General features: G+C 44.2%; 1 protein-coding gene across 4 annotated transcripts in view; it reads left to right on the top strand.

The window, feature by feature from the left end:
* Nucleotides 1-397: 397 nt before the first annotated feature.
* hmcn1 (hemicentin 1) overlaps nucleotides 398-17,608 on the top strand; it is a 41,421-nt gene continuing 24,210 nt past the window's right edge. The window contains exons 1-23 of one of the 4 annotated variants that reach the window (XM_061297346.1): nucleotides 398-514; nucleotides 1,314-1,390; nucleotides 7,591-7,661; nucleotides 8,096-8,254; nucleotides 8,340-8,462; nucleotides 8,828-8,999; nucleotides 9,077-9,183; nucleotides 11,101-11,221; nucleotides 11,308-11,571; nucleotides 11,640-11,784; nucleotides 11,860-11,981; nucleotides 12,190-12,459; nucleotides 13,366-13,507; nucleotides 13,574-13,701; nucleotides 13,786-13,899; nucleotides 13,963-14,121; nucleotides 14,694-14,885; nucleotides 14,958-15,053; nucleotides 15,685-15,812; nucleotides 15,879-16,023; nucleotides 16,286-16,398; nucleotides 16,969-17,128; nucleotides 17,423-17,588. In XM_061297346.1, the coding sequence (XP_061153330.1) occupies nucleotides 8,117-8,254; nucleotides 8,340-8,462; nucleotides 8,828-8,999; nucleotides 9,077-9,183; nucleotides 11,101-11,221; nucleotides 11,308-11,571; nucleotides 11,640-11,784; nucleotides 11,860-11,981; nucleotides 12,190-12,459; nucleotides 13,366-13,507; nucleotides 13,574-13,701; nucleotides 13,786-13,899; nucleotides 13,963-14,121; nucleotides 14,694-14,885; nucleotides 14,958-15,053; nucleotides 15,685-15,812; nucleotides 15,879-16,023; nucleotides 16,286-16,398; nucleotides 16,969-17,128; nucleotides 17,423-17,588 (3,005 nt within the window). In that variant the 5' untranslated portion in view covers nucleotides 398-514; nucleotides 1,314-1,390; nucleotides 7,591-7,661; nucleotides 8,096-8,116. Of the gene's footprint in view, nucleotides 515-1,313; nucleotides 1,391-1,931; nucleotides 2,512-7,590; nucleotides 7,662-8,095; nucleotides 8,255-8,339; nucleotides 8,463-8,827; nucleotides 9,000-9,076; nucleotides 9,184-11,100; nucleotides 11,222-11,307; nucleotides 11,572-11,639; nucleotides 11,785-11,859; nucleotides 11,982-12,189; nucleotides 12,460-13,365; nucleotides 13,508-13,573; nucleotides 13,702-13,785; nucleotides 13,900-13,962; nucleotides 14,122-14,693; nucleotides 14,886-14,957; nucleotides 15,054-15,684; nucleotides 15,813-15,878; nucleotides 16,024-16,285; nucleotides 16,399-16,968; nucleotides 17,129-17,422; nucleotides 17,589-17,608 lie in introns of those variants that run through there. The other 3 variants (XM_061297347.1, XM_061297349.1, XM_061297345.1) reach the window with 3 other exon arrangements.

The following is a 17,608-nucleotide window of genomic DNA, read 5'->3' on the forward strand; positions in this document are numbered from 1 at the left end:
TTGGTACAAACAAATCGTGACCCGGCCCTTAACTTGGCGAATGGAAGCCCATCTTTGAGGAAGTTTTTTTCTTTTCCATGGAGTTATTTAGAGTATCTTTAAACAACACTCCCCTCACTGTATTTGTGTGTCTAGTCAAGTGAGCCAGACAGGCGCAACACAACAGAACACATTGTGTCATTCTCATCTGAAATAATCCCTCGTTCACATTGAAAAGAGACATTGAACAAGAGTGGCAGCCAAGGGTCAAAGGGAAGAATAGCAAGGACATGCTGGTGGCTGGCGTGCATCATATGAGTTAGTTGTGTTCACAACAAAAGACAAACTTTCCAGTGATAAGAGGAAATGACTCCAGGGATTAATCGTGTGGGCCAGGCTCCAAGCTCCAGGGCAGGTGTTGTGCTTGCTAACTGGAGCTGGAGGGATGGAACATGTCCCACTTGTTCTCTGGCTCACAAACAGGCCGCTGGAAGGAACTAGGCCAGTGACCTTTGACCTCCTAAATGTTCTTCAGGTAATATTCTCCAAAACAGTTCACCTCATTCATTTCATCTTTTTTTTCTGAGTCAGTTCTCAGTAACGTAGATCAAAACTAGTGATCAACCCACATTTCTCTGAGATTACTCATTTCTTAGACGCTGGCTATCAAGCTCATCTGTCAGTATGCAAGTGAAATCTGGTGACACGTCTTGTATAAGCTCGGTGGGAACTCGATGTGCCTCTGGCTCTTGTTGAGAAAGTGATGTGACTTATTTATGTTAAGAAATATCTTACGCAATCACATCCTTGATTTAACAAGGTGCAGTTTCACTCTGCACTTTTGCTGTCCTTCCTTATTTGTTTGCCATGCAAAATGTCTGTGTGAATGTCTGAACGTTTTGGATTCCCATTTGAATGTTTCCATGGACATTTCCAGCTCGCTTTCATCGAGGAAATTTATGCGACCTCTGCCGCTGTTGGCTTTCCTCCTAAAAAGCAACAAAGTAGTAAAGCAGGAGCAAGACAAAAAAAGGCCCTAATAATACTCAGATTCATTGTAAAACTGTCTTTTGTGAATCTTTTCCCAAGGTTTTCCAGCACAGAGTTGTTTTGATTTGCTGTTATTTGAGATACATACCTGTAAAATACGCTAATTGCGCCCTCTAGCGTCTATAAACAGTCATTATGGCTACAGTCATCAGTTGCAGTACAGTTGTGATTTTAAGACAAGGTGTGACGTCAGAATAGGCTTAAAATAAATGTTTATATCATGATTATTTGTATAATATGATTACATGTGCTAATCTTCATGCATTTCTCCACCTTTTTTGCAGGTCAAGCAAGGACAGCAATGAAGGCATATGAAGGAGTTTGGAGCCTCAGCTCATTCACTGGATTTTAAAGGATGAAGGTAAGACACGGAGGACTGATGAGTCTTTTTTCTTGTGTTGGCCATATTATTTGCTGCACGAAAACAATTATAAAAAATGTTGGGCAAACTTTGAATATTTACATTTTTTCCACAATATTATTCCCTGTTATTTTGTTGAATCATTATAATGATATCATTTATAAACCATATAAAAACAAACCATGAACATAAAAACGTAAGAATAAACGGTAGTGCGTCTTCAAAACCGTTTTGGCCCTGACAGTCAGCCCGCCTGTGTTTCAGTTTGCGATCACTAGATGGCGCCAGATCTGTGCTTAAAGAAAAAAACCCTCAGCAGTAGTTCCTTTTTTGAATGGCAAAAGTTGACATGCAACAGCCAGTGCTCGTGTTTTATACATTTGCAAAATGAGTGTAGCGCAGTCGATATTAAATCTTTAATAAAATAAAATATTTTCAGATCGCAAAGTAGACATATCATGTGATGAGCATGTGCGTGTGCGTGTGCATGCGTGTTTAAGAAGAGTGCATGCGCGCACACAGCGATCCCCTCCACAAGCTTGATCCAAAAAAGCAGCAGCGCGTCCAATCAGAGCGCCGCTGCATGCTCCTTTCGAGCTCGTGTGCGTCTTGGAGGCTCAGCTGAGAGGTGGTCTTTCACCAAAGACCACTTTGCTCACTACCCAAGAGCGACTTGGAGCGAGGAAGAAGCCCGCAGGTCGCTGCGTAAAAACAGGAGGCACGGACGCGCACCAAAGCTGCATCAATGCGCAATACTTTGACTTGGCCAATCTTTTGGGGCTCTTCTTAAACGCTCAATGTCTGCGCCCAGCTCCCAAGACTGAGATTTTTTTTTTTTTGAAGAGACCATATTTGAGCATTTGAAATGGGAACCCGATTCGGGTGGTTCTTTTTTGCGCTTTCCGTGGCGCTCTCATCCGGCCAGGACACGGGCAACGAAGCCGCAGAAGAGGCCATCCCGGAGGGCGCATCCACCCTCGCATTCGTGTTTGACGTCACCGGCTCCATGTACGACGACCTAGTCCAAGTAATAGAGGGGGCGTCCAAGATTCTGGAGACATCCTTGAGTAGACCAACTCGACCGCTCTACAATTTTGCTTTGGTTCCCTTCCACGATCCAGGTCTGACAAATGAAGCTCCTCTTCCTCTTGCATTTAAAGGCTGCTGCTTTATTCTTTTGGAAAGTGAGAAATGTCATAGTTTGCTCACGATCCGCCCAAGCCCGTGTCGCTCACACCTCCAGTCTCCAGATGAGCTTTGGTGTCTACACAGATGTTCATCATTCGCACTGCGCCCGTGCTTGCTCATGAAGACAAATAATGGAGCTGTCAGAAAATATAGGGCTGTATTATATATATTGGATGTCTCTCAGTTAACAAATATACCCCATAAGGCGAATTATCGGACGATAGCACATTGCAACTATTAATATGTGGATATTTCAAAACATTCTGAAGGTTTTCTGCATCACAAGGGTTTATGTCTACTGTGTTGATCTGGAGATTAGAAGCTGAAGTGAAAAATGTCTGACGGTGTAGTCCGCACCATTGCTTGAAAGTGGCTTTGGATCTTCAGCCAATCGCTCACGGGCGGAGTTGTTTCTGCTCCTCAAACTGCAAATGAGTTTCAATTTGACTCCAGCAAAGCAGGTCACTCCATTTTGCCTCAGCTGCTTCAAGACAAACCAACCAAGTTCCTCTCGATTATTTTATGAATGGAACACTGCTCTTATCAAATCTTCAATAGTCAAATCAAATCGAACGGCTTCAAGACTTTAGTTTAATGCATTTAACAGGAAGCCGGGAGATAGTGTATAGGATTCCTATTCCAGATGTTTGTTTTCCTCCGCTAAATTTCCGCACGGCGCGCATTTGATTGAAGCGCATTTTTGCAATCATTTATTTAAGCAAGCAGTTGTGTTGCCTAGAATAATAATCTTCCGGAAGAAACTATGCACAGTGTACACAAACGATGAAGTCATTATTTGGTGGCCCTGGGGAAAGGCAAAAATGTCCGATCATTAGTAGATAATAAAAGGAGCGAGGCAAGTGTCGCGTATTAAGGCTTAATGCTAAGCAACTGTGTGATCAGACAAAAGCTCTATTGTTGTCTGGGCGTTTGTCCGCCCGCCGCCACATGACATCCATTTCTTTCCCCAAACTTTTACGAGGATATGTGTTCTCCAAAAGCTTGAGGGAAGTGGAGGATGAGGAGCGCAGCCAAAGTAGCAGGACATTTCCCCAAATGTTCTTCCCCCAGTGTCTGCTGTTCTTCCTTGGCCGTCGTATATTTGAATTGGACAAAGAATCTTTTTTATGATTAGAAAGTGTGTCTTTTGGATGGCAGTGTGATAAAAGCCGCCCTCCTGTTTGACTTGGCTCCATTTAAATCAGAGAGAGCGTAAACATCCAACAGTGTGTTTGTTTCGCTCGCCCTGTGTTGTGTGCTTTGCTCCGTGTGTGTGTATCAAGCGAGTGTCAAGAGGATGCGTGGATATTTGGTTTAGCCCGGAAACCCCCCAAATCCCCTGACCTTTCCATCCTGCAGAGTGAGAAAGCAAAACGAAATCCAACGCTAGAGTTCAGATTGGGCCCCTTTTCTTTGGGTGCATTCTGGAGATTGCTTCTGCTAACCTGATGACCTGCCCTGACCTGACCGGCTGGCCAGCTCTCTTTAGTTGGAGGACTGTGCAAGTTTGGAGCGATAAAAGGATGGTTTAGCTGAAAGCTCAAAGGCACTCATCTCTTTGTTGCTCTTCATTGTCCACCATCCATCCATGCATCCATCCATGCATCCATCCATGCATCCATCCATGCATGCATCCATCCATCCATCCATCCATCCATCCATCCATCCATCCATCCATCCATCCATCTATGCATGCATCCATGCATCCATGCATCCATCCATGCATCCATCCATGCATCCATCTATGCATGCATCCATCCATCCATCCATCCATCCATCCATCCATCCATCCATCCATCCATCCATCCATCCATCCATCCATCCATCCATCTATGCATGCATCCATGCATCCATCCATCCATCCATCCATCCATCCATCCATCCATCCATCCATCCATCCATCTATGCATGCATCCATCCATCCATCCATCCATCCATGCATCCATCCATCCATCCATCCATCCATCCATCCATCCATCCATCCATCCATCCATCCATCCATCCATCCATCCATGCATCCATCCATCCATCCATCCATCCATCCATCCATCCATCCATCCATCCATCCCCTTTGTGTTGTTCATTTTAGAGCAGCCGTTTAGATTACAAGGAGCTGGAGCCAGTTAATAATAATGATGCCATTAGACAGGAATGCCAAAAGATAGTCGAGGAGCTGGAGGAGAACAGAGTGTGTGTCTTTTAACCTGCTACAGTAGATTTCAATTGGCCTTTCCCAAAGTGCCTTCTACTCCATCCAGCTTTGTAATTAGCGGGTTATGCCCCTCTTATTTTGGAAGGGAACATACCCGAGGTTTACGGGAATGTCTATCCTACTCTGATTAAGTAAGAAAAATCAGTTGTGATGAAGTCAGAGAAGTAAAGATGAAACAATTATTATACAATCATTTCTTTATTTATACTATAGACTGAAAATATTCAGGTGTACCTTTACACCTGCCCAACGTGTGTGAAACTGCAGCAAGGAAATAGACCGTAAGCGAATAGCCGAAACTCTTTTGCGACGTTTGCTTCGATGTCAGAATTCAAGTGACCTCTAAGCAATGACAGCGTTAATTGATTTGTTGGAGCTATGTTGTGCCTTGGGGCCAGACGTGTTGATCTAACTCTTACCACGTGTTTATTTGTCACGACTGACCACCCGAAGCGATTTTCGTCACGGTTTCCCTCGAAGGGGGCAACGGGAAAGGATAACACCATTTCATGAATGCCCTTTTTTTTTTTGCATCGCAGTCGGGCAAATCCAAGAGTTGCTTTAGTAAGCTCTGGAGCACAGAGTGGAAATCTCTTAATAAGCATCAGTGTGTGTGGTCTACTTTGCTAATCTGCTGCATCTTGGCTTTCTTTGTCAAGAAACTTTGTGCCGTATAGTCAGTGCTGAATGTGCTGCTTCCAAAGTGCTCAGTCAGGAGATTTGCAGACATGTTGCCACTTAGTGTCGAGCCTCAACTTAAACGAAGCAATTTGGCCAATTAAGCCAATCAAATGATTCATAAAACGCTGCTGAGGCTTAGTCGCAGTTGTGACCTTTCGGCGAGAAGCCTTAAGCCGTTTGAGAAGCGAGCAACACTGGCGCTTTGTTAAGCTGTCACTTTGTAAGTCTTTGGTTGGAAAAGACCTGGCCGGGGTCATGAACTTTCTCAGAACTTTTTTTCCTGGCTTGTTGGACATTGCTCTTCCCGGATTGTGTATTTGCTGATGTGCACCTTCGATTTCCGCAAAGCTTAATACTAGCAAATTCATATTCATTTTCGGAGGGAGCCAAGGGAGAAATCTAGAGAAGGTTCATCTGGAATTCATCAGAGTTATTGCCTCATCAAACTTTTTATGGTTAGAACAGTCATTAAAGTCACGTCAGGATGATTTATCCATCCGTTTTGATATTGATTAAAATTGGAAGGCTTGTTAATTGAATGCAATTTCCCCTGCGTTTGGACAAATACAAGTTGATGGTCATAATGTGATCCAGATGTGCGGACCATACCCGGATTGTGGAGTTCAAGTGCATGCTTGAACAGCCATTAAGGTCAAGGGTCAGCTGTGGAAACACGGGTCAACAGGGGATGAAAAATGATACTAACTTTGCTGCAGTGAAGGAGCGAGGTGTGGAGCCCTAGGGGCACTGAAATTTTTTTTTAAAAAATGCCAGACCAGAAAATTTACTTTCGGGTATTTTTTCCCCACCCATATAATAAATCTTTATCGGTATTTTCTGATTTGGTCCCTCAAGGGAAAAAATCCTAGCCTGATGATTAAGGATGTGCTGTAGGTCTGGACAGAGCCAAGGCAAGGTGCACGGGCTTGAAATGTTGCTTTACGCCGACATCTAGGGATTGGACTCTTTGATAGATGGCTCTGATGAAAACCTAAGAATCGTCAAAGTGAAATACTAGTCGTGAACATGTGCACATTTGACACGCTAAACATGCTAAAGAGTGTGCAGTTCCACATGTGTTCTCACAGTGGGATGAATTACACCCTAGAGCTGATGCTCACTGACAGCCAGCCACTCTTGTACTGACACATTTTCTTCCGAGTCAGCAGAATGACAGTGCTCAGCATGGCTTTATAGCGTCCGCTCCCTTTCAAGTGCTGTAACAGCTACTTGTTGAGAACTCAACATACGAGCGCGTGGGCTCCAAAAAAAAAAAGACCCTGACTGGCGGCAATCGACAAGCAGCGCTGAAAGGATTGCGTTCAATCTCAGATGTTTTTATTGTTTGTTGAACTCTATTGTGAAATCATAATATAAAGTGTAAAACCTTTCCTTTCTCTCTATAAATTAAAAAAATGTTTGATATTGCTGTTTTCAGTTGGCTTGGCCTGCTGTGCCATATAGGTTACTTCAAGAAGATGTATTTTTCCCAAATGATCTTCATACTTGATGTTGTCCCACCCCACTGAATCCAATTGCCTGGCGCATGAGATCCCGAGCGGACATCGGCTCACTTTTCCTCGTTAGATGACCATCGGAGTGTTTTTCATTTTGCACGTGATGTGCAGATGCGGCATTGCCGATGGATGCTGTAAGAGTACCTGACGTCAACTTGGCATGAGCAGTAAAGTGAGGCGAAAGGAAGAGGTGCACGTCTTTCGATCGGTTTGTCTGATCCACGCTGCTCATTTTTTCCCTTTTCCGTCGCTCTTAACAATTTTACCAGCATTCTTTCGCTCTGAGTTCATTCATTTCGCTTTGTTCATGCCAATTATGTGTTCTTTTTTGTTTCCTTCTGTGCTTTCCTTTTGGCTCCAGCCAGGATTGTACAGGTTCCTCCTTTGTGCTATGTCGTCATGCACACATGGCTTGCGTCATGAAAATGTCATTCATTTGATTTGTTAAATAAAAAGTTGATGATCAGATCATTGAATTGTTTTTTCATCTGCAAACACAAGCAACCTGTATATCGAACGAAGTCCCCCGAAAATCGTCGCAAACGTTCAGATGAAGTGATTTTCCTCGAGCCGTGTGATCGACTTTCCGTATTTCTTTGCAGAAATCGGACCCGTAACAATCACAACAGATCCAAAGAAATTCCAGTATGAGCTGAGGGAGCTGTATGTCCAGGTGAGTTGAGCGGACACCGACTTTAAAGACCTTTGAACTGACGTCATGCGAAGATATTTTTTAAATGTGCTCAAGAAAACAAAATGTCCATGTCAAAGTCCAGAAGTAGTCTGTCCGTCCCATGCCTCGGAATCCTGCAGAGAGAGGATGTTTCTCTTTGACCTCAGCAGGCAGCCAGACACAGATAGGAGCAAAGAAGGGCAATCACGTGCTTTTCTAATCGACTGGCTTTGTTTCTTATCACTCGGTTACGTGACGACTGACTGCACGCTCGGCAACATTTGAGCTCTCCAACAATTTTAGACCTGATTAGTCCGTTAGAATGTCTTGAGGCAGTGTTGTGCTTCACATAGGTCAAGGGTTACCCACATTTAGTAGGTTGTTGTTTTTGGTTGCTCATCGCTGCACACTTTTGCAATTGTTTTCATCGCCAGGGTGGCGGTGACTGTCCGGAGATGAGCATTGGCGCTATCAAAATCGCCCTGGAGATCTCACTGCCCGGATCCTTCATTTACGTCTTTACAGACGCCCGCTCCAAAGATTACAAGCTCACCTACGACGTCCTTCAACTCATTCAGCAGAAACAGTCCCAGGTCTGGCCGGCTGATCTTCTTCACCGTAAATATTGGATGATAAGCGAGACTGAGACTTTTGTGTGGCGTGGACGGATGGATGCAGGTGGTGTTTGTGTTGACGGGGGATTGCGATGACAGGACTCACATTGGCTACAAGGCATACGAGGAAATTGCTTCCACCAGCTCTGGACAGGTTTTTCATCTAGACAAGAAACAGGTCAATGAGGTAAGGGTGCTACTAAAAAGAAATTCGGGAGTGCATTCCTCTCAACTTTGAAGTTTCAAATGATCTGAGTCACAAGTAAAATATTTGGATTCACAAACACGTGCCTTGGCACCAGTGATCAAAGCAGATGGTCGAGCTACGGAATTGAAAAAGCAGCAGAGCTACAATGCACTTTGAGCTGTCGGGTCATAAATGATTAGTTAGTGTCAATCTCTACAAATTATTTGAATGCCTTCAAAATGGCTTTTGGACATAATTGATGAATGGTTCTTTGGAAATTCAGCCAATGGATGATGGACAGAAAGATTGCAGATGGATATTAATCATCATTAGTAACCAGGTCATTTTTTTTTTTTATGTGACAGGTTTTGAAATGGGTGGAAGAGGCTGTGCAGTCATCCAAGGTCCACCTGTTGTCAACCGATCACTCCAACGGGGTCAGCAACACCTGGCGGATCCCCTTTGACCCCAGTCTGAAGGAAGTCACCGTTTCCCTCAGTGGCCCCAATCCAGACATCCAAATTATAAACCCTCAGGGTAGGATGACTGTTGTGATCTCCTCAAATCATTTCCTGCAATACTATTGCCTCATGTTCCTCATGTTTTGCTTTCAGGAAGGATGGTGGGCAAGAGTGACGGTCTGACTGAGCTGTTGCACATTCCCAACTCTGCCAAAGTGGTCAACATCAAGGAGCCGCAGACCGGCTTGTGGCTTATCAAGGTAGGAAAATCCAGTCTGGAAATGTTGAATCCCAGCACTAAGCAATTTCTGATGAGGCTACAAATCATATCTGAGAGAGGTTCTTAAATTGAATGATTGCACTAATACATCATTGTGTTGAGTGAGAATGAATCCATTTGACGTGCACGTTCTCTGCAAGCAGTCCAGGTCGATAGAGATGGAGGCAATACGCTGAAACACAGAAATATTTTCTTTTTTTTGTTGTGCAGACATCGTATGGCACCACACACTAAAGTGCAATGTCAATGGCAGATGGATTTTTACCTGAATGATTTGTGGAAGAGGCCGTGGCGTGTAGTCTCTGCTGTGACGCTTCATGATGTCACTGCTCTCTTGATTTATTGGGAAACGTACGAACCCAACGACTGCGGCATCACTTAAGATTCGTCCCAAATGACTCAAGTTCTCCAGTCCAACATTTTCTTCAAGTTCAATGTTTTACAAAAGGGTTTGGAACACCCAGCCACGCCGATGGATTCATAAATAACGAGCTCTTGCTGTTGCTCCTAAATCTTACTGCTTTAGCGTACCAAGATTTGGGGGTTTTTTTTCACGCTCAACTTTTCTGTTGCAGCACTACGAAATGTGTCATCCACTATGAGTCCAATTTTGGAAGCACAATCACATTGATTTCTTTCATTCAAAGGCATATTTGATCACTTACTGTATCTTGTATTGCCATTGATCCCCCTCCAGTAATAATAAAAAAGAAGCCCACCCTGCTTTCTTGCCCAGGGTGCTGACAATGGAGCCGTTTTCCAAATTCAACTCCTCCACAGCCAGACTAAAAATAGGTCTTTCCCATATGTTTCTCAGGACATTCAGTGTGGAAACATACTTCATGGGGATTTCACTCTGCTGCCATGCTGCGTTTCAATCATCCTAATAGTCTGTGACAGTGGAGTTGAACGTTCTGACGTGGATCCTTTTTAATCTGCTTTTAATCAAACATTTTACAGCGCAATGGAGAAAAGTCTTTCACCCAGTTGTTGCCGTGTCCTTAAGCAGCTGTCTTTCATGCAGAATGTCTCTCTGAAATCATTCCCATGATGATTAGTATGCAGCTTGGATATTTGTATTTATATTTATTGATATTTCATCATTCTTAACAGATGTAGAAGCTACTTGGTGGACTAGCATTCTTTGGAGATGGACTTTCATTATCCTGCATGTGTTGTGCTCTCTTTCATGTTGGGCAAATTCTACTGACACATTGTGACACCTCCATGGTGTTTTCCCAAAGCTATACTTTGGGAGTAATGACTTGGCCTCCACGTGGGCAAGACATCAGACACTGCTTTTGATTATAGTGCTTGTGTGTGTCTGATTTAAGTATGAATGTCATTTTCAAATGGGTGAGCTTTTATAAGATCAGATGTTTGAATGTCACACACTTCAATCCTTTTGGCTTGTCTACACTTGCAGGCACATGGAAGACTGCCAATCGCTTTTGTCATTATGAAGGCATCGCTAGCAACTGTTAAAATGCTTAGCGTGACGATTTGGAATGATAGGAATGTTTGGGAGCTTAAGATCAGGGGATGCCTTTGAGAATAATTGTCCATTTTTGTTGATTTAGGGCTATACAAATAAACTTGACTTGACTTGACTTGACTTGACTTGACTTGACTTGACTTGACTTGACTAGGTTGGAGTGCTGATGAATCTTAGTTTGGGTTATACCTTATTGTCCATTTTTGTTGATTTAGGGCTATACAAATAAACTTGACTTGACTTGACTTGACTTGACTTGACTTGACTTGACTTGACTTGACTAGGTTGGAGTGCTTATGAATCTTAGTTTGGGTTATACCTTATGCACGTCACGATACAGCTTTGGCTGTCAGTCAAAGGAACAACAAATAACATTTGTCCCGTCCTCTCTTTTAATTGCAGACTTCTAGCGAAGGAAGACACTCAGTTCGTATCTCCGGGCTCAGCAGCATAGACTTCCGAGCCGGGTTCTCCCGAAAGCCCACAATGGATTTCAAAACGACGTTGAGTCGTCCAGTTCAAGGTTCGTGAGAGCAAATATTTCTTTTGTCTCGCATGTATTTTTTTCAATTTTGTCCCACCATCTCACAAGTTTTGGAACTTTTGCAGGTATTCCCACCCACATCCTGCTGAACGTAACTGGACTCTCTCCACCTGCTCGGCCCGATAGGCTGGAGCTCTTGGCCATAACGGGCAAAGTGATTAAAACTCTGCCTATCCGCTACTACCCTGAACGCCAACCATACAGCCTGTGGAACATCACCGATTTTATTCCACCCGATGAAGCGTTCTTTCTGCGGGTGACAGGATATGACCGAGATGGGTTTGTTTTCCAGAGAGTCTCCAGTGTGTCCTTCTCAAGTATTATACCAGGTGGGTGATGCAGCCTTGCAAATTGGAATTGTCAACAAGTGACTTTGCTTTCTGATGTTTCTTCTTAGATGCCCCCAAAGTGCTGATGCCAGCTATCACCCATGGTTATTATCTCCAAAAAGGGACCGTTACATGTCAAGTGGAAAGCCTCATTCCCTTCACTCTTCGCTTCAGCAGTGACGGAAGACGACTTGGGGTGGATCAGCTCTTCAGGTAGTCACCGGAAAGGGCAGAAAGGAATTGGACGTTGGAGAATTGAATTCGAATTGAATTCGAATTGAATTCCAGGGAGTCTGACACCGGCTCATGGGAAATACAAGTGGTAACTTCAAAGGATGAAGGCTACTATGAGTGCATCGCCGTCAACAGCGCCGGGACAGGACGAGCTCGCACCTTTCTGGACGTATCGGGTGAGCGCATACTTTCATTTCTTACTTTTATAGTCAGCCAATGAATGAATGAGTGCGGAGTAGTCCTAACCCAACATCCCAGTGCAGTTATGTTTTTGAAACATGTTACCCTTAACATTTTTTAATGAATTATACAAAATAATGAAATATCATTCGTATCTATGTCGCAAGAACCTCTTTTTGTTTCCTACTCCTGGTCCTTCTGCAGAGCCACCTCCTGCCATCACAGTTGAAGGCAATGTGACAACTTCTCCCGGATCCCAAGCTGTCCTCACCTGCCATGTTGCCAGCACAGTCAGCTTCAACCTGACTTGGTTGAGAGAGGGCCTCCATGCCCGTCTGGACCCTGGGATACGCGTCTTGACTAACCTTTCACTTCAAGTATCTTCCGTCACGCCCCATCACTCAGGCTGGTATGAGTGCATCGCTGTAAATGAAGGAGGGACGACAGCAAAGCGGGTCAACCTCATTGTGCAAGGTAACGAGGTTTTTTTTCTACATCCGTGTCTTTTTGGGGTTTTGTCAAAATGGAGACACGCTGATGCTTTATGAGACAGGAGAAAGATTGATGCTTCCCTTGGTGGCTCCAAAGTCAGGCGTTTACATTCCTAGAGAGTTCCGCTCTTCACATTTCAAGAATCAGGAGCTGGTTGTAGCACTAATGATAGAAAAGTATCTGTGGCACCTCAGTGCTTGCCAGGAAATGTTCATGCAGCACAGCCATTAGATCTGCCAGTAGCAGATAATCCCAGACTCAGGAGGCCGACAAAGAACAAGGATGAGAAACAATCTGACTCTCGATGGTGTTTACTTTGTTAGACAACCCAGAAGTCAATTCCCAGGCCCTATCCAATGACCGAAATTCCTCCTTCTACAGCGGATGGATGGATGGAGCCATCCATCCGTCGTGACCTATTTTGTGTGTGTGCTTGATCTCCCTCCCACTCACTCTGTCAAACAGCTGTTAGCAAGCCCCTGGGTTGTAATTATGCCTTGGTCTTTGCTATCCTAGTCATTTGGCTGCCTTTGAAGAGGGTCACGTCTGATGACCCACAACACTCTGACAGAATAGGGTTGATGTGACAGTAGGTTGACATTAAGTTGACCAAACATACAGTTTCCCACGCTGACGTTTCTACAAGCAATGTTCAACGACTGAATTTGGCAGCTCGAGCGCAACACACCCTTAAAGCGATGACGCTCACGTCATGAATCGATTGGCTCATCTCTGAAGATTGCACAGTTCCGACCAGGTCCGCTTGTGGAAGATTATTAGTTGCGTTCCAGTTTGATTCAATTCACGAGTGCCTGAACTAGACACAGATGAATGCTTTTTGACTAGTGTGCTTTGTTATATCAATCCAGAAAGTGTTTTTTCTTTTAGAAACGCCTCGTGTCTCAGTGGTGCCTCGCAACCAGACGTTTACATCGGGAGAAGAAGTGAAGATCAAATGCTCGGCCAGCGGCTACCCGCCGCCTCTCCTGGCCTGGACGCACAACGGCATGTTTATCATGGCGTCAAGCAGGTTTGCTTCAATAGTCTTTTGATATTTTATTAGCGCTCTATTAAACTATAAATATATTTCTTTCAGACACAGAATGACTGGGGATGGCACACTGTCAATAAGAAACACGGAGAAGATGGATGAAGGCGTCTACGGCTGCTTGGCCAGCAACCAAGCGGGGAGTGATTCCTCTGTTTCTATCCTCACTTACATCGGTGATTAACGCCCGCAGAGTTTTTCTGAAGAAACACATATGAGATTTTTACACCAACTGTCCTTAACTGCTTTGTCGTCCGCAGAATCTCCTGTGGTGACGGTGGCTGTTGATGAGATTCTCAGTGGTATCGGAGAAACCACCGCGATGGCATGTTCTGTATCCGGAATCCCTCGGCCGGAGATCCGGTGGTACAAAGGTAACAACAAAGAGCAAATATATGACAATAGTGTAAAGCTAATGAATGGCTCGCGCTGTCCAGGTGATTTGCAATTGCAGTCGACATCTTCGCTGGACATCGATGCACTGGCAGGTACAATGACCATCAAGAATACGAAGGAAGTTGATGCCGGAGACTACACTTGCGTGGCTACCAACGCCGCCGGTACTTCGACGGGAAAGGTCGCTCTCGACGTGGGCGGTATGTACCGCCTTGTTTCTTTTGTTCAAGTCGTAAAATCACAATAATAGGAATGCAGATCTTGCAACCAGCCCACTTGATTGTTGATATTTCCAGAACGGTAAATGTCGTTCTTCAACGATCTCGCTTTTGATACCAAGCACAACTTTCGAAATAAAAGCTCCATTTATTTTAGATGATTTGGACGACTTCATGGTAACTGACTGGGCGAGACAAATGTTATCAAAGACAACATTTGGTTTGTTCTCAGACAGACAGACAGACAGACAGAGGAAACGGTGTCGGGACAGCTAGCAATGTGTAGTGAAGCACCCAGAACTTCTGGGTGGGTGCATAAAACAAAGGTCCTTTTGTCCTGGCAGTCAATGAGACATTTGCTTAGATCAAGGACACGTAATGATTTGAATTAGCTGCTTTCAGAGAAAGATAATTGACTTGGATATTTTGCACACAAATCCAAAAAGGGCATTCTTGCGTAGAAGTGACGCATCGGTCGCTTTTTGATGTGTCTTCGATCTTGACGAGGCGCAGATGACATTTAACGACCTCTGTCTTCTTCAACTTGATTGCAGACGCACCAAAGTTCACCCAGGAGCCATTAAACACGGCGGCGGACATCGGTTCCGACGTGACACTGGCGTGCCAAGCCCAAGGCTATCCAGCTCCTCAAGTCACCTGGAGGAGACTGGACGCTTTGCCCCTTTTCAATAAGTACCGCGGACATAGCATCGTTACTCAAGACGAGAGAGGTCTTCATATCGCTAGTGAGTGTCGTTTGCTTATTTATTGGGAACCCTATTATTTTGGCTTCACGTACGATTTCTTTGTCTTGTCAGACTTGTGGGTTGAGGACGAGGCCCAATATGTCTGCGAGGCATCAAACCATTTTGGCAAGATCCAAAGCCAAGCCAGCATCACTGTGACAGGACTGGGTAAGTCCGAGATTCAATATGACTGTAACTTTTGTTTTATCTCATTCATTGTTCCCATTGTGTGTGAGATTGTATTTACCAAGGACTCCTCTTCTGTCCGCACCCATTTGTATATCTAAATTTCACAGATGACATCATTGCTATTCATGTGATCATACACAATCTCCAGATCGATCAAGCGTGTTGTCAACTCTGTGTTTGTGATGTGTACAAATAGTAAGCTGAAGTGAAATTGTTTTGTCAAGAGGTATGGGACAAAATTCCAACAACTGCAGGAACGTTTGCTTGAGCTCATTGCTCCCAAAGGAGCTTGGACTGCTCATTAAAGCCAAAAGTTCACAAACTGTGCTCAGTCCAAAAAATGCAGCGTGATTTTTAATGGTTGTGTTTGGCAAAAGTATGGAACATTTGATTCGAAAACACTTTTTGTGGCTAAAACGACGTATGATTACAACCAAAGGGTGAGTGTCCAAACTAGATGTGGAAAATGATGTTTATATTGCATTGTGTTTACAGCAACTAAGAGGTGTTGGTCTCACCATGTGATGTGTGCCAAAATGCTTCCTTCACTCATGAACGGAATAAAAAAATTTTCCCACCAAGTGCTTTAACCTCGGAATGTCGTTTGCAGCGCCGCCTGTCATTGCAATGAGCCCAAGTGTGATCAGTGTGATCAAGGACCAGCAGGTGACGTTAGCCTGCGTTCTATTGGCCGGCAATCCGCTGCCCGAGAGACAATGGCTCCATAACTACGGCTTTGTGAGTACAACCTAACCTCCATAAATAGAAGTTCAACCAAAGTTGAGTGAAGCTGCTATTTTTCAGGTGACTTCAGATGAGTATGTGAGCGTGCGCAGGGACGGCAGTCTGCACATTGAGCGAGTTCAGCTCAACCACGCCGGCGACTACACTTGCTTGGCCGAGAGCCTCGTTGGGGCCACCAACCACACCACCACTGTCAACGTCCACGGTAGATAAAAAAAAAACCAATGTATTTTCTATATTGCATTGTTTTGAGGCTCATTTATGTAGAAAAATAAAACAAGTTGCCTTTATGGCATAGCAACAAGCCGAAGAGAACAGGAAAAAGCATTAGCTTGGCCAATAGTGTGTCTTGAGTGAAGGAAAGACATTCTCCAGATGCTTCTGAGATGCAAGACAACCCGCTAATGTTCAAATAGCTCACCCGCCACATTTTTGCAATGACTTTGCAACTTTGTTTTGGCTTTTAGTGACTCCATCCATTCAGCACGGCCCTCAAGTTTTCAGCACGATCGAGGGGACGCCCATCGCTCTGCCCTGCCGTGCCAGTGGGATACCGACGCCTCAGATCACCTGGTCCAAGGTCTGTACGATATGATGTTATTATGTCATATTCTGAATTTTCAAGTTGTGGTCTACAAAATGAGGCAAAGGTATGAATTCGAATAGGACTTTGCTGGGCTGTGTACACACTCAATCATGATGAAATCATTCCCAAAACATGAATCCACAAGGAGAAGCATTTTATGACACATCATTTCCCAACTGGAATCATATGTCACGCAGGCATACCATTTTCTTGTTATACGTGATGAGCTTTGTCTAGGTTACACTAATTTGCTTTTGGATATTGTGTGTGTTGAATATCTCAAGCTAGGGTTGAAGAATTCCAGGGGTTGTTTAGTGTCACATGCCTGGAAATCAAGTTACATTGTGAATGGACTCTGGAATTTCAATATTCCGTGCGTGTGTGTGTGAGGCCACATGTTTGTCCTCCATGTGTTTGCGCCATTAAACTACCTGTGTGAACTGGCTGGCTGTACGCTGGGCGCCACGCTGACCTTTGCCTTTTATGCGTTGGGTTAGATGCTACTGCCTAACTACTCATAACATATCATGCTTTGTGTTTTGCTGCTTCCATTCACTCTTGAAGGGTGGGGAGCTTATTGACTTGGGTGGTCCAGCCTTCTCCTTGGACTCTGACGGCAGCTTGCTGATTGCCTCACCCTCTGGAAATGAGACGGGAGAGTTCCTCTGCACAGCTGCCAATGCTGCTGGTCACACCTCAAGAAAAGTTCAGCTTACCGTTTATGGTATATGCAAAATGAGAGCCGAGATTTCTTACATTTTGGGGAACCCCACAATGATATGTTTTAAATCATTTTATGAAATGTCTTCTTGGAATGGCTCTTGTGAGCTATATATGTAACTATAGAATCACAGAATTATTATTTTTTTCTTCTCAACGCGTGTACATCTCTGGAGAGTTTTTTTACATGGACGAATGCAAAATTCAGTTTTTAAAAAAAGGGATGAAGAACCAATTGTGAGAATTAGCATTATTTGATTCCTTGACACCTTTTCACATGTATCCTTTGCATTTCCAGTTCGCCCGAGGTCCAATGCTGCTGGTGCCAGAGGCTCCTCTGACCCAACAAGGATGTCGGTGATTGAGGGCAAGGATGCAATTTTACCCTGTGACGTCCAGAGTGTCCCTCCACCCTCCATTAGCTGGGCCAAGGAGAGGCAGCTCATCTCTCCTTACTCCCCAAGGTCAAACACTCATTTTGGAA

This window comes from Syngnathus typhle, linkage group LG14, assembly GCF_033458585.1.
Source record: "Syngnathus typhle isolate RoL2023-S1 ecotype Sweden linkage group LG14, RoL_Styp_1.0, whole genome shotgun sequence".
NCBI lineage: Eukaryota > Metazoa > Chordata > Actinopteri > Syngnathiformes > Syngnathidae > Syngnathus > Syngnathus typhle.